The sequence below is a fragment of the Ranitomeya imitator genome, chromosome 2, assembly GCF_032444005.1.
Source record: "Ranitomeya imitator isolate aRanImi1 chromosome 2, aRanImi1.pri, whole genome shotgun sequence".
Taxonomy (NCBI): domain Eukaryota; kingdom Metazoa; phylum Chordata; class Amphibia; order Anura; family Dendrobatidae; genus Ranitomeya; species Ranitomeya imitator.
Window position 1 is genome coordinate 268,816,953 of NC_091283.1, and position 26,154 is coordinate 268,843,106.

Genomic DNA, 26,154 nt, shown 5'->3' on the forward strand with positions numbered 1-26,154 from the left:
CAAGAGACAGATAAACACTCATATACCCCGAGCAGGAGCCATATGTACGAGGAAGAGACAGAAAAACACTCATATACACCGAGCAAGGGCCATATGTACGAGGAAGAGACAGATAAACACTCATATACCCCGAGCAGGAGCTATATATACCAGGAGGAGGCAGAAAAACACTCATATACCCCGAGCAGGAGCCATATGTACGAGGAAGAGGCAGAAAAACACTCATATACCCCGAGCAGGCGCCATATATACGAGGAAGAGGCAGAAAAACACTCATATACCCCGAGCAGGAGCCATATGTACGAGGAAGAGGCAGAAAAACACTCATATACCCCGATCAGGAGATATATGTACAGTGAAGAGGCAGAAAAACACTCATATACCCCGAGCAGGAGCCATATGTACAGGGAAGAGGCAGAAAAACGCTCATATACCTCGAACAGGCGCCATATGGACGAGGAAGAGGCAAGAAAACACTCATGTACCCCGAGCAGGAGCCATATGTACGAGGAAAAGGCAGAAAACGCTCATATACCCCGAGCAGGCGCCACATGTACAGGGAAGAGGCAGAAAAACACTCATATACCCCCAGCAGGAGCCATATGTACGAGGAAGAGGCAGAAAACACTCATATACCCCGAGCAGGAGCCATATGTACAGGGAAGAGGCAGAAAAACGCTCCTATACCTCGAGCAGGAGCCATATGTACGAGGAAGAGGCAGAAAAACACTCATATATCCCGAGCAGGAGCCATATGTACAGGGAAGAGGCAGAAAAACACTCATATACCCCGAGCAGGCGCCATATGTACGAGGAAGAGGCAGAAAAATGCTCATATATCCCGAGCAGGAGCCATATGTACGAGGAAGAGGCAGAAAAACACTCATATACCCCCGATCAGGAACCTTATGTACGAGGAAAAGGCAGAAAAACGCTCATATACCCCGAGCAGGAGCCATATGTACGAGGAAGAGGCAGAAAAACGCTCATATACCTCGAGCAGGCGCCGTATGGACGAGGAAGAGGCAGGAAAACACTCATATACCCCAAGCAGGCACCATATGTACAAGGAAGAGGCAGAAAAACACTCATATATCCCGAGCAGGAGCCATATGTACAAGGAACAGGCAGAAAAACACTCATATATCCCGAGCAGGCGCCATATGTACGAGGAAGAGACAGAAAAACACTCATATACACCGAGCAGGGGCCATATGTACGAGGAAGAGGCAGAAAAACACTCATATACCCCGAGCAGGCGCCATATGTACGAGGAAAAGGCAGAAAAACACTCATATACCCCGAGCAGGCGCCATACGTACGAGGAAAAGGCAGAAAAACGCTCATATACCCCGAGCAGGAGCCATATGTACAGGGAAGAGGCAGAAAAACACTCATATACCCCGAGCAGGAGCCATATGTACGAGGAAGAGACAGAAAAACACTCATATACACCGAGCAGGGGCCATATGTACGAGGAAGAGACAGAAAAACACTCATATACACCGAGCAGGCGCCATATGTACGAGGAAAAGGCAGAAAAACACTCATATACCCCGAGCAGGTGCCATATATACGAGGAAGAGACAGAAAAACACTCATATACACCGAGCAGGGGCCATATGTACGAGGAAGAGGCAGAAAAACACTCATATACCCCGAGCAGGAGCCATATGTACGAGGAAGAGGCAGAAAAACACTCATATACCCCGAGAAGGCGCCATATGTACGAGGAAAAGGCAGAAAAACACTCATATACCCCGAGCAGGCGCCATATATACGAGGAAGAGGCAGAAAAACACTCATATACCCCGAGCAGGCGCCATATGTACGAGGAAAAGGCAGAAAAACACTCATATACCCCGAGCAGGCGCCATATATACGAGGAAGAGGCAGAAAAACACTCATATACCCCGAGTAGGCGCCATATGTACAAGGAAAAGGCAGAAAAACACTCATATACCCCGAGCAGGCGCCATATGTACAAAAAAGAGGCAGAAAAACACTCATATATCCCGAGCAGGAGCCAAATGTACAAGGAAGAGGCAGAAAAACACTCATATACACCGAGCAGGGGCCATATGTACGAGGAAGAGGCAGAAAAACACTCATATACCCCGAGCAGGCGCCATATGTACGAGGAAAAGGCAGAAAAACACTCATATACCCCGAGCAGGCGCCATATATACGAGGAAGAGACAGAAAAACACTCATATACACCGAGCAGGGGCCATAAGTACGAGGAAGAGGCAGAAAAACACTCATATACCCCGAGTAGGCGCCATATGTACGAGGAAGAGGCAGAAAAACACTCATATATCCCGAGCAGGCGCCATATGTACGAAGAAGAGACAGATAAACACTCATATACACCGAGCAGGGGCCATACGTACGAGGAAGAGGCAGAAAAACACTCATATACCCCTAGCAGGCGCCATATGTCCCAGGAAAAGGCAGAAAAACACTCATATACCCCGAGCAGGCGCCATATATACGAGGAAGAGACAGAAAAACACTCACATACACCGAGCAGGGGCCATATGTACGAGGAAGAGGCAGAAAAACACTCATATTCCCCGAGCAAGCGCCATATGTACGAGGAAAAGGCAGAAAAACACTCATATACCCCGAGCAGGTGCCATATGTACAGGGAAGAGGCAGAAAAACGCTCATATACCCCGAGCAGGAGCCATATGTACGAGCAAGAGACAGATAAACACTCATATACCCCAAGCAGGAGCCATATGTACGAGGAAGAGACAGAAAAACACTCATATACCCCGAGCAGGAGCTATATGTACGAGCAAGAGACAGATAAACACTCATATACCCCAAGCAGGAGCCATATGTACGAGGAAGACACAGAAAAACACTCATATACACCGAGCAGGGGCCATATGTACGAGGAAGAGACAGATAAACACTCATATACCCCGAGCAGGAGCTATATATACCAGGAGGCGGCAGAAAAACACTCATATACCCCGAGCAGGAGCCATATGTACGAGGAAGAGGCAGAAAAACACTCATATACCCCGAGCAGGCGCCATATATACGAGGAAGAGGCAGAAAAACACTCATATACCCCGAGCAGGAGCCATATGTACGAGGAAGAGGCAGAAAAACACTCATATACCCCGAGCAGGAGCCATATGTACAGTGAAGAGGCAGAAAAACACTCATATACCCCGAGCAGGAGCCATATGTACAGGGAAGAGGCAGAAAAACGCTCATATACCTCGAACAGGCGCCATATGGACGAGGAAGAGGCAAGAAAACACTCATGTACCCCGAGCAGGAGCCATATGTACGAGGAAAAGGCAGAAAACGCTCATATACCCCGAGCAGGCGCCACATGTACAGGGAAGAGGCAGAAAAACACTCATATACCCCCAGCAGGAGCCATATGTACGAGGAAGAGGCAGAAAAACACTCATATACCCCGAGCAGGAGCCATATGTACAGGGAAGAGGTAGAAAAACGCTCATATACCTCGAACAGGCGCCATATGGACGAGGAAGAGGCAAGAAAACACTCATGTACCCCGAGCAGGAGCCATATGTACGAGGAAAAGGCAGAAAACGCTCATATACCCCGAGCAGGCGCCATATGTACGAGGAAGAGGCAGAAAAATGCTCATATATCCCGAGCAGGAGCCATATGTACGAGGAAGAGGCAGAAAAACACTCATATACCCCGATCAGGAACCTTATGTACGAGGAAAAGGCAGAAAAACGCTCATATACCCCGAGCAGGAGCCATATGTACGAGGAAGAGGCAGAAAAACGCTCATATACCTCGAGCAGGCGCCATATGGACGAGGAAGAGGCAGGAAAACACTCATATACCCCAAGCAGGCGCCATATGTACAAGGAAGAGGCAGAAAAACACTCATATATCCCGAGCAGGAGCCATATGTACAAGGAACAGGCAGAAAAACACTCATATATCCCGAGCAGGCGCCATATATACGAGGAAGAGACAGAAAAAGACTCATATACACCGAGCAGGGGCCATATGTACGAGGAAGAGGCAGAAAAACACTCAAATACCCCGAGCAGGCGCCATATGTACGAGGAAAAGGTAGAAAAACACTCATATACCCCGAGCAGGCGCCATATATACGAGGAAGAGACAGAAAAACACTCATATACACCGAGCAGGGGCCATATGTACGAGGAAGAGGCAGAAAAACACTCATATACCCCGAGCAGGCGCCATATGTACGAGGAAAAGGCAGAAAAACACTCATATACCCCGAGCAGGCGCCATACGTACGAGGAAAAGGCAGAAAAACGCTCATATACCCCGAGCAGGAGCCATATGTACAGGGAAGAGGCAGAAAAACACTCATATACCCCGAGCAGGAGCCATATGTACGAGGAAGAGACAGAAAAACACTCATATACACCGAGCAGGGGCCATATGTACGAGGAAGAGACAGAAAAACACTCATATACACCGAGCAGGCGCCATATGTACGAGGAAAAGGCAGAAAAACACTCATATACCCGGAGAAGGCGCCATATATACGAGGAAGAGACAGAAAAACACTTATATACACCGAGCAGGGGCCATATGTACGAGGAAGAGGCAGAAAAACACTCATATACCCCGAGCAGGCGCCATACGTACGAGGAAAAGGCAGAAAAACGCTCATATACCCCGAGCAGGAGCCATATGTACAGGGAAGAGGCAGAAAAACACTCATATACCCCGAGCAGGAGCCATATGTACAGGGAACAGGCAGAAAAACGCTCATATACCCCGAGCAGGCGCCATATGTACGAGAAAGAGACAGAAAAACGCTCATATACCCCGAGCAGGCGCCATATATACGAGGAAGAGACAGAAAAACACTCATATACACCGAGCAGGGGCCATATGTACGAGGAAGAGGCAGAAAAACACTCATATACCCTGAGCAGGCGCCATATGTACGAGGAAAAGGCAGAAAAACACTCATATACCCCGAGCAGGCGCCATACGTACGAGGAAAAGGCAGAAAAACGCTCATATACCCCGAGCAGGAGCCATATGTACAGGGAAGAGGCAGAAAAACACTCATATACCCCGAGCAGGAGCCATATGTACAGGGAACAGGCAGAAAAACGCTCATATACCCCGAGCAGGCGCCATATGTACGAGAAAGAGACAGAAAAACGCTCATATACCTCGAGCAGGCGCCATATGGACGAGGAAGAGTCAGGAAAACACTCATATACCCCGAGCAGGCGCCATATGTACGAGGAAGAGGCAAAAAAACACTCATATACACCGAGCAGGGGCCATATGTACGAGGAAGAGGCAGAAAAACACTCATATACCCCGAGCAGGCGCCATATGTACAAGGAAAAGGCAGAAAAACACTCATATACCCCGAGCAGGCGCCATATATACGAGGAAGAGACAGAAAAACACTCATATACACCGAGCAGGGGCCATATGTACGAGGAAGAGGCAGAAAAACACTCATATACCCTGAGCAGGCGCCATATGTACGAGGAAAAGGCAGAAAAACACTCATATACCCCGAGCAGGCGCCATACGTACGAGGAAAAGGCAGAAAAACGCTCATATACCCCGAGCAGGAGCCATATGTACAGGGAAGAGGCAGAAAAACACTCATATACCCCGAGCAGGAGCCATATGTACGAGGAAGAGACACAAAAACACTCATATACACCGAGCAGGGGCCATATGTACGAGGAAGAGACAGAAAAACACTCATATACACCGAGCAGGCGCCATATGTACGAGGAAAAGGCAGAAAAACACTCATATACCCGGAGCAGGCGCCATATATACGAGGAAGAGACAGAAAAACACTCATATACACCGAGCAGGGGCCATATGTACGAGGAAGAGGCAGAAAAACACTCATATACCCCGAGCAGGCGCCATATGTACGAGGAAAAGGCAGAAAAACACTCATATACCCCGAGCAGGCGCCATACGTACGAGGAAAAGGCAGAAAAACGCTCATATACCCCGAGCAGGAGCCATATGTACAGGGAAGAGGCGAAAAACACTCATATACCCCGAGCAGGAGCCATATGTACAGGGAAGAGGCAGAAAAATGCTCATATACCCCGAGCAGGCGCCATATGTACGAGAAAGAGACAGAAAAACGCTCATATACCTCGAGCAGGCGCCATATGGACGAGGAAGAGTCAGGAAAACACTCATATACCCCGAGCACGCGCCATATGTACGAGGAAGAGGCAAAAAAACACTCATATACCCCGAGCAGGCGCCATATGTACGAGGAAAAGGCAGGAAAACACTCATATACCCCGAGCAGGCGCCATATGTACGAGGAAGAGGCAGAAAAACACTCATATACCCCGAGCAGGAGCCATGTGTACGAGGAAAAGGCAGAAAACACTCATATACCCCGAGCAGGAGCCATATGTACAGGGAAGAGTCAGAAAAACGCTCATATACCTCGAGCAGGCGCCGTATGGACGAGGAAGAGGCAGGAAAACACTCATATACCCCGAGGAGGAGCCATATGTACGAGGAAAAGGCAGAAAAACACTCATATAACCCGAGCAGGAGCCATATGTACGAGGAAGAGACAGAAAAACACTCATATACCCCGAGCAGGAGCCATATGTACGAGGAAGAGGCAGAAAAACACTCATATTCCCCGAGCAGGTGCCATATGTACGAGGAAGAGGCAGAAAAACACTCATATACCCCAGAGTAGGCGCCATATGTACGAGGAAGAGGCAGAAAAACACTCATATACCCCGAGCAGGCCGCATATGTACGAGGAAGAGGCAGAAAAACGCTCATATACCCCGAGCAGGCGCCATATGTACGAGGAAGAGGCAGAAAAACACTCATATACCCCCGAGTAGGCGCCATATGTTCGAGGAAGAGGCAGAAAAACGCTCATATACCCCGAGCAGGAGCCATATGTACGAGGAAGAGGCAGAAAAACACTCATATACTCCGAGCAGGCGCCATATGTACGAGGAAGAGGCAGAAAAACGCTCATATACCCCGAGCAGGAGCCATATGTACGAGGAAGAGACAGATAAACACTCATATACCCCGAGCAGGCGCTATATGTACGAGGAAGAGACAGAAAAACGCTCATATACCCCGAGCAGGAGCCATATGTACGAGGAAGAGGCAGAAAAACGCTCATATACCCCGAGCAGGAGCCATATGTACGAGGAAGAGGCAGAAAAACACTCATATACCCCGAGCAGGCGCCATATGTACGAGGAAGAGGCAGAAAAACGCTCATATACCCCGAGCAGGAGCCATATGTACGAGGAAGAGGCAGAAAAACACTCATATTCCCCGAGCAGGAGCCATATGTACGAGGAGGGGGGCAGATAAAGACTCTTATACCCCGAGCAGGCGCCATATGTACGAGGAAGAGGCAGAATAACGCTCATATATCCCGAGCAGGCACCATATGTACGAGGAAGAGGTAGAAAAACGCTCATATATCCCGAGCAGGCACCATATGTAAGAGGAAGAGGCAGAAAAACGCTCATATACCCCGAGCAGGAGCCATATGTACGAGGAAGAGGCAAAAAAACGCTCATATACCCCAAGCAGGAGCCATATGTACGAGGAAAAGGCAGAAAAACACTCATATACCCCAAGCAGGAGCCATATGTACAAGGAAGAGACAGAAAAATGCTCATATACCCAGAGCAGACGCCATATGTACAAGGAAGAGGCAGAAATACACTCATATACCCCGAGCAGGCGCCATATATACGAGGAAGAGACAGAAAAACGCTCATATACCCCGAGCAGACGCCATATGTACGAGGAAGAGGCAGAAAAACACTCATATACCCCAAGCAGGCCGCATATGTACGAGGAAGAGGCAGAAAAACACTCATATACCCCGAGAAGGCGCCATATGTACGAGGAAAAGGCAGAAAAACACTCATATACCCCGAGCAGGCGCCATATATACGAGGAAGAGACAGAAAAACACTCATATACACCGAGCAGGGGCCATATGTACGAGGAAGAGGCAGAAAAACACTCATATTCCCCGAGCAGGTGCCATATGTACGAGGAAGAGGCAGAAAAACACTCATATACCCCAGAGTAGGCGCCATATGTACGAGGAAGAGGCAGAAAAACACTCATATACCCCGAGCAGGCCGCATATGTACGAGGAAGAGGCAGAAAAACGCTCATATACCCCGAGCAGGCGCCATATGTACGAGGAAGAGGCAGAAAAACACTCATATACCCCCGAGTAGGCGCCATATGTTCGAGGAAGAGGCAGAAAAACGCTCATATACCCCGAGCAGGAGCCATATGTACGAGGAAGAGGCAGAAAAACACTCATATACTCCGAGCAGGCGCCATATGTACGAGGAAGAGGCAGAAAAACGCTCATATACCCCGAGCAGGAGCCATATGTACGAGGAAGAGACAGATAAACACTCATATACCCCGAGCAGGCGCTATATGTACGAGGAAGAGACAGAAAAACGCTCATATACCCCGAGCAGGAGCCATATGTACGAGGAAGAGGCAGAAAAACGCTCATATACCCCGAGCAGGAGCCATATGTACGAGGAAGAGGCAGAAAAACACTCATATACCCCGAGCAGGCGCCATATGTACGAGGAAGAGGCAGAAAAACGCTCATATACCCCGAGCAGGAGCCATATGTACGAGGAAGAGGCAGAAAAACACTCATATTCCCCGAGCAGGAGCCATATGTACGAGGAGGGGGGCAGATAAAGACTCTTATACCCCGAGCAGGCGCCATATGTACGAGGAAGAGGCAGAATAACGCTCATATATCCCGAGCAGGCACCATATGTACGAGGAAGAGGTAGAAAAACGCTCATATATCCCGAGCAGGCACCATATGTAAGAGGAAGAGGCAGAAAAACGCTCATATACCCCGAGCAGGAGCCATATGTACGAGGAAGAGGCAAAAAAACGCTCATATACCCCAAGCAGGAGCCATATGTACGAGGAAAAGGCAGAAAAACACTCATATACCCCAAGCAGGAGCCATATGTACAAGGAAGAGACAGAAAAATGCTCATATACCCAGAGCAGACGCCATATGTACAAGGAAGAGGCAGAAATACACTCATATACCCCGAGCAGGCGCCATATATACGAGGAAGAGACAGAAAAACGCTCATATACCCCGAGCAGACGCCATATGTACGAGGAAGAGGCAGAAAAACACTCATATACCCCAAGCAGGCCGCATATGTACGAGGAAGAGGCAGAAAAACACTCATATACCCCGAGAAGGCGCCATATGTACGAGGAAAAGGCAGAAAAACACTCATATACCCCGAGCAGGCGCCATATATACGAGGAAGAGACAGAAAAACACTCATATACACCGAGCAGGGGCCATATGTACGAGGAAGAGGCAGAAAAACACTCATATACCCCGAGCAGGCGCCATATGTACGAGGAAAAGGCAGAAAACACTCATATACCCCGAGCAGGCGCCATACGTACGAGGAAAAGGCAGAAAAAGCTCATATACCCCGAGCAGGAGCCATATGTACAGGGAAGAGGCAGAAAAACACTCATATACCCCGAGCAGGAGCCATATGTACAGGGAAGAGGCAGAAAAACGCTCATATACCCCGAGCAGGCGCCATATGTACGAGAAAGAGACAGAAAAACGCTCATATACCTCGAGCAGGCGCCATATGGACGAGGAAGAGTCAGGAAAACACTCATATACCCCGAGCAGGCGCCATATGTACGAGGAAGAGGCAAAAAAACACTCATATACCCCGAGCAGGCGCCATATGTACGAGGAAGAGGCAGGAAAACACTCATATACCCCGAGCAGGCGCCATATGTACGAGGAAGAGGCAGAAAAACACTCATATACCCCGAGCAGGAGCCATGTGTACGAGGAAAAGGCAGAAAACACTCATATACCCCGAGCAGGAGCCATATGTACAGGGAAGAGTCAGAAAAATGCTCATATACCTCGAGCAGGCGCCGTATGGACGAGGAAGAGGCAGGAAAACACTCATATACCCCGAGAAGGAGCCATATGTACGAGGAAAAGGCAGAAAAACACTCATATAACCCGAGCAGGAGCCATATGTACGAGGAAGAGACAGAAAAACACTCATATACCCCGAGCAGGAGACATATGTACGAGGAAGAGGCAGAAAAACACTCATATTCCCCGAGCAGGTGCCATATGTACGAGGAAGAGGCAGAAAAACACTCATATACCCCAGAGTAGGCGCCATATGTACGAGGAAGAGGCAGAGAAACACTCATATACCCCGAGCAGGCCGCATATGTACGAGGAAGAGGCAGAAAAACGCTCATATACCCCGAGCAGGCGCCATATGTACGAGGAAGAGGTAGAAAAACACTCATATACCCCCGAGTAGGCGCCATATGTTCGAGGAAGAGGCAGAAAAACGCTCATATACCCCGAGCAGGAGCCATATGTACGAGGAAGAGGCAGAAAAACACTCATATACTCCGAGCAGGCGCCATATGTACGAGGAAGAGGCAGAAAAACGCTCATATACCCCGAGCAGGAGCCATATGTACGAGGAAGAGACAGATAAACACTCATATACCCCGAGCAGGCGCCATATGTACGAGGAAGAGACAGAAAAACGCTCATATACCCCGAGCAGGAGCCATATGTACGAGGAAGAGGCAGAAAAACGCTCATATACCCCGAGCAGGAGCCATATGTACGAGGAAGAGGCAGAAAAACACTCATATACCCCGAGCAGGCGCCATATGTACGAGGAAGAGGCAGAAAAACGTTCATATACCCCGAGCAGGAGCCATATGTACGAGGAAGAGGCAGAAAAACACTCATATTCCCCGAGCAGGAGCCATATGTACGAGGAGGGGGGCAGATAAACACTCTTATACCCCGAGCAGGCGCCATATGTACGAGGAAGAGGCAAAAAAACACTCATATACCCCGAGCAGGCGCCATATGTACGAGGAAGAGGCAGGAAAACACTCATATACCCCGAGCAGGCGCCATATGTACGAGGAAGAGGCAGAAAAACACTCATATACCCCGAGCAGGAGCCATGTGTACGAGGAAAAGGCAGAAAACACTCATATACCCCGAGCAGGAGCCATATGTACAGGGAAGAGTCAGAAAAATGCTCATATACCTCGAGCAGGCGCCGTATGGACGAGGAAGAGGCAGGAAAACACTCATATACCCCGAGGAGGAGCCATATGTACGAGGAAAAGGCAGAAAAACACTCATATAACCCGAGCAGGAGCCATATGTACGAGGAAGAGACAGAAAAACACTCATATACCCCGAGCAGGAGCCATATGTACGAGGAAGAGGCAGAAAAACACTCATATTCCCCGAGCAGGTGCCATATGTACGAGGAAGAGGCAGAAAAACACTCATATACCCCAGAGTAGGCGCCATATGTACGAGGAAGAGGCAGAGAAACACTCATATACGCCGAGCAGGCCGCATATGTACGAGGAAGAGGCAGAAAAACGCTCATATACCCCGAGCAGGCGCCATATGTACGAGGAAGAGGTAGAAAAACACTCATATACCCCCGAGTAGGCGCCATATGTTCGAGGAAGAGGCAGAAAAACGCTCATATACCCCGAGCAGGAGCCATATGTACGAGGAAGAGGCAGAAAAACACTCATATACTCCGAGCAGGCGCCATATGTACGAGGAAGAGGCAGAAAAACGCTCATATACCCCGAGCAGGAGCCATATGTACGAGGAAGAGACAGATAAACACTCATATACCCCGAGCAGGCGCCATATGTACGAGGAAGAGACAGAAAAACGCTCATATACCCCGAGCAGGAGCCATATGTACGAGGAAGAGGCAGAAAAACGCTCATATACCCCGAGCAGGAGCCATATGTACGAGGAAGAGGCAGAAAAACACTCATATACCCCGAGCAGGCGCCATATGTACGAGGAAGAGGCAGAAAAACGTTCATATACCCCGAGCAGGAGCCATATGTACGAGGAAGAGGCAGAAAAACACTCATATTCCCCGAGCAGGAGCCATATGTACGAGGAGGGGGGCAGATAAACACTCTTATACCCCGAGCAGGCGCCATATGTACGAGGAAGAGGCAGAATAACGCTCATATATCCCGAGCAGGCACCATATGTACGAGGAAGAGGCAGAAAAACGCTCATATATCCCGAGCAGGCACCATATGTACGATGAAGAGGCAGAAAAACGCTCATATACCCCGAGCAGGAGCCATATGTACGAGGAAGAGGCAGAAAAACACTCATATACCCCGAGCAGGCGCCATATGTAGGAGGAAAAGGCAGAAAACACTCATATACCCCGAGCAGGCGCCATATATACGAGGAAGAGGTAGAAAAACACTCATATACCCCGAGTAGGCGCCATATGTAGGAGGAAAAGGCAGAAAAACACTCATATACCCCGAGCAGGCGCCATATATACGAGGAAGAGGCAGAAAAACACTCATATACCCCGAGTAGGCGCCATATGTACGAGGAAAAGGCAGAAAAACACTCATATACCCCGAGCAGGCGCCGTATGTACAAAAAAGAGGCAGAAAAACACTCATATATCCCGAGCAGGAGCCAAATGTACAAGGAAGAGGCAGAAAAACACTCATATACCCCGAGCAGGCGCCATATATACGAGGAAGAGACAGAAAAACACTCATATACACCGAGCAGGGGCCATATGTACGAGGAAGAGGCAGAAAAACACTCATATACCCCGAGCAGGTGCCATATGTACCAGGAAAAGGCAGAAAAACACTCATATACCCCGAGCAGGCGCCATATATACGAGGAAGAGACAGAAAAACACTCATATACACCGAGCAGGGGCCATATGTACGAGGAAGAGGCAGAAAAACACTCATATACCCCGAGCAGGTGCCATATGTACCAGGAAAAGGCAGAAAAACACTCATATACCCCGAGCAGGCGCCATATATACGAGGAAGAGACAGAAAAACACTCATATACACCGAGCAGGGGCCATATGTACGAGGAAGAGGCAGAAAAACACTAATATACCCCGAGCAAGCGCCATATGTACGAGGAAAAGGCAGAAAAACACTCATATACCAAGAGCAGGTGCCATATGTACAGGGAAGAGGCAGAAAAACGCTCATATACCCCGAGCAGGAGCCATATGTATGAGGAAGAGACAGAAAAACACTCATATACCCCGAGCAGGAGCCATATGTATGAGCAAGAGACAGATAAACACTCATATACCCCGAGCAGGAGCCATATGTACGAGGAAGAGACAGAAAAACACTCATATACACCGAGCAGGGGCCATATGTACGAGGAAGAGACAGATAAACACTCATATACCCCGAGCAGGAGCTATATATACCAGGAGGAGGCAGAAAAACACTCATATACCCCGAGCAGGAGCCATATGTACGAGGAAGAGGCAGAAAAACACTCATATACCCCGAGCAGGCGCCATATATACGAGGAAGAGGCAGAAAAACACTCACATACCCCGAGCAGGAGCCATATGTACGAGGAAGAGGCAGAAAAACACTCATATACCCCGAGCAGGAGCCATATGTACAGTGAAGAGGCAGAAAAACACTCATATACCCCGAGCAGGAGCCATATGTACAGGGAAGAGGCAGAAAAACGCTCATATACCTCGAACAGGCGCCATATGGACGAGGAAGAGGCATGAAAACACTCATGTACCCCGAGCAGGAGCCATATGTACGAGGAAAAGGCAGAAAACGCTCATATACCCCGAGCAGGCGCCATATGTACAGGGAAGAGGCAGAAAAACACTCATATACCCCCAGCAGGAGCCATATGTACGAGGAAGAGGCAGAAAAACACTCATATACCCCGAGCAGGAGCCATATGTACAGGGAAGAGGCAGAAAAACGCTCATATACCTCGAGCAGGAGCCATATGTACGAGGAAGAGGCAGAAAAACACTCATATATCCCGAGCAGGAGCCATATCTACAGGGAAGAGGCAGAAAAACACTCATATACCCCGAGCAGGCGCCATATGTACGAGGAAGAGGCAGAAAAATGCTCATATATCCCGAGCAGGAGTCATATGTACGAGGAAGAGGCAGAAAAACACTCATATACCCCGAGGAGGAACCTTATGTACGAGGAAAAGGCAGAAAAACGCTCATATACCCCGAGCAGGAGCCATATGTACGAGGAAGAGGCAGAAAAACGCTTATATACCTCGAGCAGGCGCCATATGGACGAGGAAGAGGCAGGAAAACACTCATATACCCCAAGCAGGCGCCATATGTACAAGGAAGAGGCAGAAAAAAACTCATATATCCCGAGCAGGAGCCATATGTACAAGGAACAGGCAGAAAAACACTCATATATCCCGAGCAGGCGCCATATGTACGAGGAAGAGACAGAAAAACACTCATATACACCGAGCAGGGGCCATATGTACGAGGAAGAGGCAGAAAAACACTCATATACCCCGAGCAGGCGCCATATGTACGAGGAAAAGGCAGAAAAACACTCATATACCCCGAGCAGGCGCCATATATACGAGGAAGAGACAGAAAAACACTCATATACACCGAGCAGGGGCCATATGTACGAGGAAGAGGCAGAAAAACACTCATATACCCCGAGCAGGCGCCATATATACGAGGAAAAGGCAGAAAAACACTCATATACCCCGAGCAGGCGCCATACGTACGAGGAAAAGGCAGAAAAAAGCTCATATACCCCGAGCAGGAGCCATATGTACAGGGAAGAGGCAGAAAAACACTCATATACCCCGAGCAGGAGCCATATGTACAGGGAAGAGGCAGAAAAACGCTCATATACCCCGAGCAGGCGCCATATGTACGAGGAAGAGACAGAAAAACGCTCATATACCTCGAGCAGGCGCCATATGGACGAGGAAGAGTCTGGAAAACACTCATATACCCCGAGCAGGCGCCATATGTACGAGGAAGAGGCAGAAAAACACTCATATACCCCGAGCAGGCGCCATATGTACGAGGAAGAGGCAGGAAAACACTCATATACCCCGAGCAGACGCCATATGTACGAGGAAGAGGCAGAAAAACACTCATATACCCCGAGCAGGAGCCATGTGTACAAGGAAAAGGCAGAAAACACTCATATACCCCGAGCAGGAGCCATATGTACAGGAAAGAGGTAGAAAAACGATCATATACCTCGAGCAGGCGCCATATGGACGAGGAAGAGGCAGGAAAACACTCATATACCCAGAGGAGGAGCCATATGTACGAGGAAAAGGCAGAAAAACACTCATATAACCCGAGCAGGAGCCATATGTACGAGAAAGAGACAGAAAAACACTCATATACCCCGAGCAGGAGCCATATGTACGAGGAAGAGGCAGAAAAACACACATATTCCCCGAGCAGGTGCCATATGTACGAGGAAGAGGCAGAAAAACACTCATATACCCCAGAGTAGGCGCCATATGTACGAGGAAGAGGCAGAAAAACACTCATATACCCCGATCAGGCCGCATATGTACGAGGAAGAGGCAGAAAAACGCTCATATACCCCGAGCAGGCGCCACATGTACGAGGAAGAGGCAGAAAAACACTCATATACCCCCGAGTAGGCGCCATATGTTCGAGGAAGAGGCAGAAAAACGCTCATATACCCCGAGCAGGAGCCATATGTACGAGGAAGAGGCAGAAAAACACTCATATACTCCGAGCAGGCGCCATATGTACGAGGAAGAGACAGAAAAACGCTAATATACCCCGAGCAGGAGCCATATGTACGAGGAAGAGGCAGAAAAACACTCATATACCCCAAGCAGGCCGCATATGTACGAGGAAGAGGCAGAAAAACACTCATATACCCCGAGCAGAAGCCATATATACGAGGAAGAGACAGAAAAACACTCATATACCCCCGAGTAGGTGCCATATGTACGAGGAAGAGGCAGATAAACACTCTTATACCCCGAGCAGGCGCCATATGTACGAGGAAGAGGCAGAATAACGCTCATATATCCCGAGCAGGCACCATATGTACGAGGAAGAGGCAGAAAAACGCTCATATATCCCGAGCAGGCACCATATGTACGAGGAAGAGGCAGAAAAACGCTCATATACCCCGAGCAGGAGCCATATGTACGAGAAAGAGGCAAAAAAACGCTCATATACCCCGAGCAGGAGCCATATGTACGAGGAAGAGGCAGAAAAACACTCATATACCCCAAGCAGGAGCCATATTTACAAGGAAGAGACAGAAAAATGCTCATATACCCCGAGCAGGCGCCATATGTACAAGGAAGAGGCAGAAAAACACTCATATACCCCGAGCAGGCGCCATATATACGAGGAAGAGACAGAAAAACGCTCATATACTCCGAGCAGACGCCATATTTACGAGGAAGAGGCAGAAAAACACTCATATACCCCAAGCAGGCCGCATATGTACGAGGAAGAGGCAGAAAAACACTCATATACCCCGAGCAGAAGCCATATATACGAGGAAGAGACAGAAAAACACTCATATACCCCCGAGTAGGTGCCATATGTACGAGGAAGAGGCAGAAAAACACTCATATACCCCGAGCAGGCGCCATATGTACGAGGAAAAGGCAGAAAAACACTCATATACCCCGAGCAGGCGCCATATGTACAAGGAAGAGGCAGAAAAACACTCATATACCCCGAGCAGGCGCCATATATACGAGGAAGAGGCAGAAAAACACTCATATACCCCGAGCAGGAGCCATATGTATGAGGAAGAGGCAGAAAAACACTCATATACCCCGAGCAGGAGCCATATGTACATAGAAGAGGCAGAAAAACACTCATATACCCCGAGCAGGAGCCATATGTACAGGGAAGAGGCAGAAAAACGTTCATATACCCCGAGCAGGCGCCATATGGACGAGGAAGATGCAGGAAAACACTCATATACCCCGAGCAGGCGCCATATGTACGAGGAAGAGGCAGAAAAACACTCATATACCCCCGAGTAGGCGCCATATGTACGAGAAAGAGGCAGAAAAACACTCATATACCCCGAGCAGGCGCCATATGTATGAGGAAAAGGCAGAAAAACACTCATATACCCCGAGCAGGCGCCATATGTACGAGGAAGAGGCAGAAAAACACTCATATACCCCGAGCAGGCGCCATATATACTAGGAAGAGGCAGAAAAACACTCATATACCCCGAGCAGGAGCCATATGTATGAGGAAGAGGCAGAAAAACACTCATATACCCCGAGCAGTAGCCATATGTACAGAGAAGAGGCAGAAAAACACTCATATACCCCGAGCAGCAGCCATATGTACAGGGAAGAGGCAGAAAAACGTTCATATACCCCGAGCAAGCGCCATATGGACGAGGAAGATGCAGGAAAACACTCATATACCTCGAGCAGGAGCCATATATACAAGGAAGAGGCAGGAAAACACTCATATACCCCGAGCAGGAGCCATATATACGAGGAAGAGGCAGGAAAACATTCATATACCCCGAGCAGGCGCCATATGTACAAGAAAGAGGCAGAAAAACGCTCATATACCCCGAGCAGGAGCCATATATACGAGGAAAAGGCAGAAAAACACTCATATACCCCGAGCAGGAGCCATATGTACAGTGAAGAGGCAAAAAAACACTCATATACCCCGAGCAGGAGCCATATGTACAGGGAAGAGGCAAAAAAACGCTCATATACCTCGAGCAGGCGCCATATGGACGAGTAAGAGGCAGGAAAACACTCATATACCCCGAGCAGGAGCCATATGTACGAGGAAAAGGCAGAAAAACGCACAAAAACCCCGAGCAGGAGTCATATGTACAGGGAAGAGGCAGAAAAACACTCATATACCCCCAGCAGGAGCCATATGTACGAGGAAGAGGCAGAAAAACACTCATATACCTCCGAGCAGGAGCCATATATACAAGGAAGAGGCAGAAAAACACTCATATATCCCGAGCAGGAGACATATGTACGATGTACGAGGAAGAGGCAGAAAAACACTCATATACCCCGAGCAGGCGCCATATACATGAGGAAGAGGCAGAAAAACACTCATATACCCCGAGCAGGCGCCATATATACGAGGAAGAGGCAGAAAAACACTCATATACCCCCGAGTAGGCGCCATATGTACGAGGAAGAGGCAGAAAAACACTCATATATCCCGAGCATGCGCCATATGTACAAGGAAGAGACAGAAAAACACTCATATACCCCGAGCAGGAGCCATATATACGAGGAAGAGGCAGAAAAACGCTCATATACCCCGAGCAGGTGCCATATGTACGAGGAAGAGGCAGAAAAACACTCATATACCCCGAGCAGGAGCCATATGTACAGGCAAGAGGCAGAAAAACGCTCATATACCCCGAGCAGGCGCCATATGGATGAGGGAGAGGCAGAAAAACACTCATATACCCCGAGCAGGCGCCATATGGACGAGGAAGAGGCAGAAAAACACTCATATACCCCGAGCAGGAGCCATATGTACGAGGAAGAGGAAGAAAAACACTCATATACCCCCAGCAGGAGCCATATGTACAAGGAAGAGGCAGAAAAACGCTCATATACCCCGAGCAGGAGCCATATGTACGAGGAAGAGGCAGAAAAACACTCATATACCCCGAGCAAAAGCCATATGTACGAGGAAGAGACAGAAAAACGCTCATATACTCCGAGCAGGAGCCATATGTACGAGGAAGAGGCAGAAAAACACTCATATACCCTGAGCAGGCGCCATATGTACGAGGAAGAGGCAGAAAAACGCTCATATACTCTGAGCAGGCGCCATATGTACGAGGAAAAGGCAGAAAAACGCTCATATACCCCGAGCAGGCGCCATATGTACAAGGAAGAGGCAGAAAAACGCTCATATACCCCGAGCAGGAGCCATATGTGCAAGGAAGAGGCAGAAAAACACTCATATACCCCCGAGCAGGAGCCATATGTACGAGGAAGAGGCAGAAAAACACTCATATACCCCGAGCAGGGGCCATATGTACGAGGAAGAGGCAGAAAAACACTCATATACCCCGAGCAGGCGCCATATGTACGAGGAAGAGGCAGAAAAACACTCATATACCCCGAGCATGAGCCATATGTACGAGGAAGAGGCAGAAAAACACTCATATACCCCGAGCAGGCGCCATATGTACGAGGAAGAGTCAGAAAAACGCTCATATACCCCGAGCAGGAGCCATATATACAAGGAAGAGGCAGAAAAACGCTCATATACCCCGAGCAGGCGCCATATATACAAGAGGCAGAAAAACACTCATATACACCGAGCAGGCGCCATATGTACGAGGAAGAGGCAGAAATACGCTCATATACCCCGAGCAGGCGCCATATGTACGAGGAAGGGGCAGAGAAACGCTCATATACCCCGAGCATGCGCCATATGTACGAGGAAGAGGCAGAAAAACGCTCATATACCCCGAGCAGGAGCCATATGTACGAGGAAGAGGCAGAAAAACGCTCATATACCCCGAGCAGGCGCCATATGTACAAGGAAGAGGCAGTGCGGTGTAATACCTCTGTGCTACCAGCAGGTGTCAGTATGACAGAGGACGCCAGCTCAGCATGGTGACATTTTGGGGTTACCTTGGTGTGCCCGAACTTATACTGATTGTGATCGATGTCGATGGAGCCCAGCAGCTTCTCACAAGCTTTCTTGCTGTCAATGAATTGCCCCTCAGGGATGGCGCTGGCGTTCAGGATCCGGTATCTGCCCAAGATAAATCATGATAAAGACCTGCCATACAAAATGGATGATAACAGAGAACAGTAATCTGGGAGATGGCAACTGCAGGACAGGTGGACCATATCTCCTGTTCTCTGGTATCTGCCACTGAGGCTGAGCACAAGCTGTTGCACCTTTGCTTGAAGTCTCCATACAGGATCCTATTAGGAAACCCTTTCCTGCAGATGCGGATCCCTTCCAGCACCCCGTTACACCGCAGCTGGTGCAGGACCAGATGGTGATCCATTTCACCTGGCGGGAAAGGAACCGGTCAGTCACTTGACCCGCGGGCGGAGAAAGATATCAGGGCGGAAAGTCACATTACCTGGGGTCTTGGTCTCATTGGGGATAAGGCAGCGCACAAAGTGTGGATGAGTGGTTCGCAGGTTAGACATCAGCTTATTCAGGTTCTCCTACACAGAAGGATGAAGAGGTCACCTGCAGTCCTATGTAAAACCACATATATCACCTGCAGTGCTATGTAACACCACATATGCCACTTGCAGTCCTATGAAACACCACAGATGTCACCTGCAGTCCAATGTAACACACGATGTTAAGATACAAATGTCTTACCCGGAATAGGGCGGATACGGTCTGAAAGGAGGAGCCCTTCTTCTTCGCCCCTTTCTTGGCTGTTCCCCCTTCAGCTGTAACAGGAGCAGTGTTACACAATTATTCAGTGAAAATGGAAACCTTCAACTTTCTTACATGGGCCCTCCTCTCAGGACAACCTGTCTTACCACCGAGCTGAGAGTGATGGATGGCGGTCCCCTAGGTGTGACACCCGAACGACCCACTGGTTCTCACCTGCTTCCGTTCCTGAGTATGTAGAGTAGAGGTTAGCCAGGATCTTCATTGATGACTTCTGGTAGAGTCCCACCACAGTCTCATTCAGTGGGTCCTTGTTCTTCTCCAGCCAGCCAGAGATGTTGTAGTCCACAGTCCCAGCGTAGTGGACCAGGGAGAAGTGAGCCTCGGCTTTGCCTTTGGCCGGCTTCGGCTTCTGGAAGTTGTTGGATTTGCCAAGATGTTGATCGTACAGCTTGTTCTTGAAGGAAGTGTCGGTGGCCTTGGGGAACATGCACTCCTCTTCCAGGATGGAGAAGATGCCCATCGGCTGTGGAAGACATGGGGTGTGGGTTTCAGTGGTGGGGCAAAAGAGAGCGCCAAGTTCTATGGTAGTGCAAAATTTTGCCTCCCGGCCCCGCCACCTCATTTTGTTTGATTGGAGCAGGGGCACAGTGAATGCCTGCCCGGCAAGTGATGTGATTGCCTATGCGCAGTAGGTTCCTGTGCAGAGGGCAGCAGTCAAGATGAATTTGTCCTCGGCTCCTGCACTCTGCATAGCAGTGACTGTGATGACAAAGGCTGCATTATATTTTGGTACAGCTACAGGGGTTATTCGTTTATGGATAGCACTACGTTAAGGGCTAGGACTATTGTCATGTTCCGGACTGTGGATAGGGCTAGGACTAGGGTTAGGAATCTGATTAGGGCTGGTAGTATGGTTGGGGCTAGGGTTTAAGATAAAACTAGGATTAAGGGTTAGGGATAGGACTATGCTATGGATAGGACTATGTTAACGATAAGACTATGGTTAGGGATAGGACTAGGGTCAGGTTTAAGACTAGGGTTAGGGGTAGGACTAAGGCTATGGATAGGACTAGGGTTAGGTTTAGGACTAGGGCTATGCATATGACTAGGGTTAGGTTTAGGATTAGAGTTAGGGATAGAACTAAGGTAAGGGATAGGACTAGGGTTAGGTTTAGGACTAGAATTAGGGATAGGACTAGGGCTAGGGTTAAGACTAGGGCTAGGGTTAGGATAATGAAATAGTTACATTAAAACATAAGGGGTTCAATAATGGATTGGAGGAAGGAACTAAGGGAAGGCTAATGGTCCAAGGGTTATTTGGTGAAAAATACTTGCAGCCCACATTACGCCAGTCAAAACTTAATACAAATGTTTTGCTTTTCTACACAAGAAAATGAGGATAAGAATATAAAAGGACAAAAATACCTTCTCAATGAGCTCGATGCAGGCGGCCAGGTCCATGCCGAAGTCGATGAACTCCCACTCAATCCCTTCCTTCTTGTACTCCTCTTGTTCCAGGACAAACATGTGGTGGTTGAAGAACTGCTGCAGCTTCTCGTTGGTGAAGTTGATGCAAAGTTGTTCCAAACTGTTCAACTACAAGTGACAGATATTTTTTTTATACGAGTCTGGACCTCTCATCGAGAGAGACCGGCACTACAGACACCAACCTCAAAGATCTCAAAGCCAGCAATATCCAGGACCCCGATGAAGTGCTGTCTGGGGAGTTTGGTATCGAGCTGCTGGTTTATACGCGTTACCATCCACAAGAAGAGCTTCTCATACACGGACTTGCTGAGAGCGTTGACGTTATGATGGACCTGCACAATATAATGATGTGTTTGATGTCAGCTGCTGGTCAGCTCACGATGAGACGGAGAGCTGTGGGTCATTGTGTCCTTACTTGCTCCACGGTTTGGCCCTTGGTCACGTATTCATTGCCCACTTTGACCCTGGGATAGCAGAGAGCTTTCAGCAAGTCTGCAGAGTTCAGGCCCGTCAGGTATGCGGTTTTATCAGCCACTGGGGTGAAGACAGTAATGGTGAATAAGCCTCCAGCTGACACCGGAGAGCACTACTCTGGTATAGCAGTGTATTGTATAACTACCAGTCTCCTGTGTAGACCAGCCACAGGCTTCATAGGAGTACCAATATGGCAGAAACAAGGGCCGTCAATAAAATTCTGGCTCCCATGACAAACCACTGTCACTCCACTATGATGGGTGTAGGAAGCAACCCACCCCCTTTCCGAAATTCCTGCTGCATCTACTAGGTCAAACTGTTGAGATCATGGCAGGTACTCTCAGGTGCCACTTATATGATGTAGTTGGCACTCACCCTCCATGGAGCCCGCTACATAAATTCAGTGCACACATCTGCCGTAAATGTGGAGGGTTAAATTAACTCAATCGGCCTCATCATAGAGATTATGATGAGAGGGGCACCATTAAGGACTGCTATGACTATTGTGAACTTATGCCCGGCTGGCCTGGAAGATGTGACCAGTGTCTTTAGCGCTGGGACTAGAACTCTTGGCACCTTTGACTTTTGGATGGAAAAACACAGTCCTCAATCTAACATTTTTCCTACACCCAACCCTAGCACTAACCCTAGTCCTAAAATTGCTATGAATTCTGCCTTAAAGGTATATTCACGGGTGACCTGGACGGTATACTTACAGTCTTCAAGCTTGAGATTTGTTCTAAAAACACTTGGCACCTCCAACTCTTGGATGGAAGAAAATAGCCCAAAACCTAACCCTATCCCTAACTCAAAGACTGCTATAATTACACCAGTGTCTTGAAGGTATATTCACGGATGACCTGGAAGGCGTGATCACAGCCTTTAGGATTGGAACTTAAAACACTCGGTATCTCCAACTCTTGAATGAAAGAAAATAGTCTTAACGTAACCGTATCCTTAACCCTAGAACTATCCTCAGCCTTAGGAGTGCTATGACTACTTCTTGAAGGTATGATCAGGGTTTATGGAAAGTGTGACCATTGTCCTTAGGACTGGGACTAAAAACACTTGGTATCTCCAGGTCTTGAATGGAAGAAAATAGCCATCAACCTAATCCCTACACCAAACCTTAGCACCACCCCTAACTCTAGTCCTAACACTCCTATGACTACTGTCTTGAAGGTATATTTATGGATGGCTTGGAAGGTGTGACCACTGCCCTTAGGGTGATAATTTAAAACACTTGGCACCTCCGACTCTTAGATAGAAGAAAATAGCACTCGACTCTATCCCTCGACCGAATACTACCACTATCCGTAACTAAATTCCAAGGACTGCCTTGACTATGGTCTTGAAGGTATATTCAGGTGAGTCCTGGAAGGTTTGAACACAGTTTTCAGGAATGAAATTGTTGCCAAAAACACTTGACATCTCCCACTCTTGGATGGAAGAAGACAGACATATAAATCAAACTTGGCCATCATAGCAGCCTTTTTGTGTCCACTTGGTCCACTTGCCATTCACCATACTCTTAGAACTTAATCTAGTCCTTTAGATGGAGCCTGAAGCTACTAAAGTGAACCATCCCCAGTCAGGGCTCACCTTCAGTCCCATCAGGCTCCGCTTGCTCCTCTCTTGGCTTTTGCTTGAACTTCATGATTCCATAATGCATGACTGCTCCTGTCAATTTGTAAATTCCAACTTTCTCTTCAGGAGAAAAGCCCAAAATATCGATGGCGTTCTGCAATCACAAGCCAAATATAGAATAAAAAAAAATTCAGTCCTATCCAAACCAGTGTAAAACTCAATATAACCACAGAAATAAAAGCAACGTACATCTGTGGCCATCAGCTCCTCGGAATCATCAATGCTGGCTACCTTAATCTCCCCTTGGCTGATGTATGGAAAATCGTATGGATTTGTGGTGATCAACAGCATATCTGAAAAAAATTGAAATAACTATAAAAAACAAAAACTTTATATATTTTTTTTTACATTTCAAAATTTGAAACAAGTTTTTTTCAACTCTTTATTATTGCGAAAAGTTGTCTGATGAAAGCACCCACGAACCGATTAATTCAGGCTTCTTGTTTGACAAGATTTGGTAGAAAATGTGATAACTTCGTTCTGCCTGAAGCTGGAAAGTTACTCTCGATTTCTCCAAAAGATCTGCAATGAGATGATTGAGAAACGGGAATCTCAGAGGACTCACAAATTACTAAAATGTATTAATCGGGTTATCAGACTTCCTGTAAAAAATGTTTTTTCAGTGCCTTGCGAAAGTATTCGGCCCTCTGAAACTTTTCAACCTTTTCCCACATAGCATACTTCAAACATAAAGATACCAAATGTAAATTTTTGGTGATGAATCAACAACAAGTGGAACACAATTGTGAAGTTGAACGAAATTTATTGGTTATTTTAATTTTTTGTGGAAATTCAAAAACTGAAAAGTGGGGCGTGCAATATTATTCGGCCCCTTTACTTTCAGTGCAGCAAACTCCCTCCAGAAGTTCATTGTGGATCTCTGGATGACCCAATGTTGTCCTAAATGCCTAATGATGATAAATATAATCCACCTGTGTGTGATCAAGTCTCCGTATAAATGCACCTGCTCTGTGATAGTCTCAGGTTCTGTGTGAAGCACAGACAGCATCATGAAGACCAAGGAACACAACAGGCAGGTCCATGATACTGTTGTGGAGAAGATTAAAGCTGGATTTGGATACAAAATGATTTCCAAAACTTTAAACATCCCAAGGAGCACTGTGCAAGCGATCATATTGAAATGGAAGGAGTATCATACCACTGCAAATCTGCCAAGACCCGGCCGTCCCTCTAAACTTTCATCTCAAACAAGGAGAAGACTGATCAGAGATGCATCAGAGGCCCATGATAACTGTGGATGAACTGCAGAGATCTACAGCTGAGGTGGGACAGTCTGTCCATAGGACAACAATCAGTCGTACACTGCACAAATCTGGCCTTTATGGAAGAGTGGCAAGAAGAAAGCCATTTCTCAAAGATATCCATAAAAAGTGACGTTTAAAGTTTGCAACAAGCCACCTGGGAGACACATCAAACATGTGGAAGAAGGTGCTCTGGTCAGATGAAATCAATATCGAACTTTTTGGCAGCAATGCCGAACAATATGTTTGGCATAAAGGCAACACAGCTCATCACCCTGAGCACACCATTCCCACTGTCAAATATGGTGGTGGCAGCATCATGGTTTGTGCCTGCTTTTCTTCAGCAGGGACAGGGAAGATGGTTAAAATTGATGGGAAGATGGATGGAGCCAAATACAGGACCATTCTTGAAGAAAACCTGTTGGAGTCTGCAAAAGACCTGAGACTGGGACGAAGATTTGTCTTCCAACAAGACAATGATCTCAGACATAAAGCAAAATCTACAATGGAATGGTTCACAAATAAACGTATCCAGGTGTTAGAATGGCCAAGTCAAAGTCCACACCTCAATCCAATCGAGAATCTGTGGAAAGAGCTGAAAACTGCTGTTCACAAACGATCTACATCAAACCTCACTGAGCTCGAGCTGTTTGCCAAGGAAGAATGGGCAAGAATTTCAGTCTCTCGATGTACAAAACTGATAGAGACGTGCCACAAGCGACTGGCAGCTGTAATCGCAGCAAAAGGTGGTGCAACAAAGTATTAAGTTAAAGGGGCCAAATAATATTGCACACCCCACTTTTCAGTTTTTGATTTTCCACAAAAATGTAAAATAGCAAATAAATTTCATTCAGCTTCACAATTGTGTTCCACTTGTTGATTCTTCACCAAAAATATACATTTGGTATCCTTATGTTTGAAGCATGATATGTGGGAAAAGGTTGAAAAGTTCCAGGGAGCTG

General features: G+C 47.7%; 1 protein-coding gene across 1 annotated transcript in view; it reads right to left on the minus strand.

The window, feature by feature from the left end:
* The window catches only part of LOC138663070 (myosin-3-like), a 188,925-nt gene that overhangs the window by 129,560 nt on the left and 33,211 nt on the right, over positions 1 to 26,154 (minus strand). The window contains exons 10-20 of the mRNA XM_069749138.1: positions 24,354 to 24,452; positions 24,120 to 24,223; positions 23,886 to 24,024; positions 22,225 to 22,343; positions 21,992 to 22,141; positions 21,747 to 21,917; positions 20,535 to 20,844; positions 20,301 to 20,374; positions 20,050 to 20,137; positions 19,859 to 19,976; positions 19,586 to 19,709 (exon numbers count right to left, since the gene is read on the minus strand). Coding sequence (XP_069605239.1) covers positions 19,586 to 19,709; positions 19,859 to 19,976; positions 20,050 to 20,137; positions 20,301 to 20,374; positions 20,535 to 20,844; positions 21,747 to 21,917; positions 21,992 to 22,141; positions 22,225 to 22,343; positions 23,886 to 24,024; positions 24,120 to 24,223; positions 24,354 to 24,452 — 1,496 coding nt within the window. The remainder of the gene's footprint in view (positions 1 to 19,585; positions 19,710 to 19,858; positions 19,977 to 20,049; positions 20,138 to 20,300; positions 20,375 to 20,534; positions 20,845 to 21,746; positions 21,918 to 21,991; positions 22,142 to 22,224; positions 22,344 to 23,885; positions 24,025 to 24,119; positions 24,224 to 24,353; positions 24,453 to 26,154) is intronic.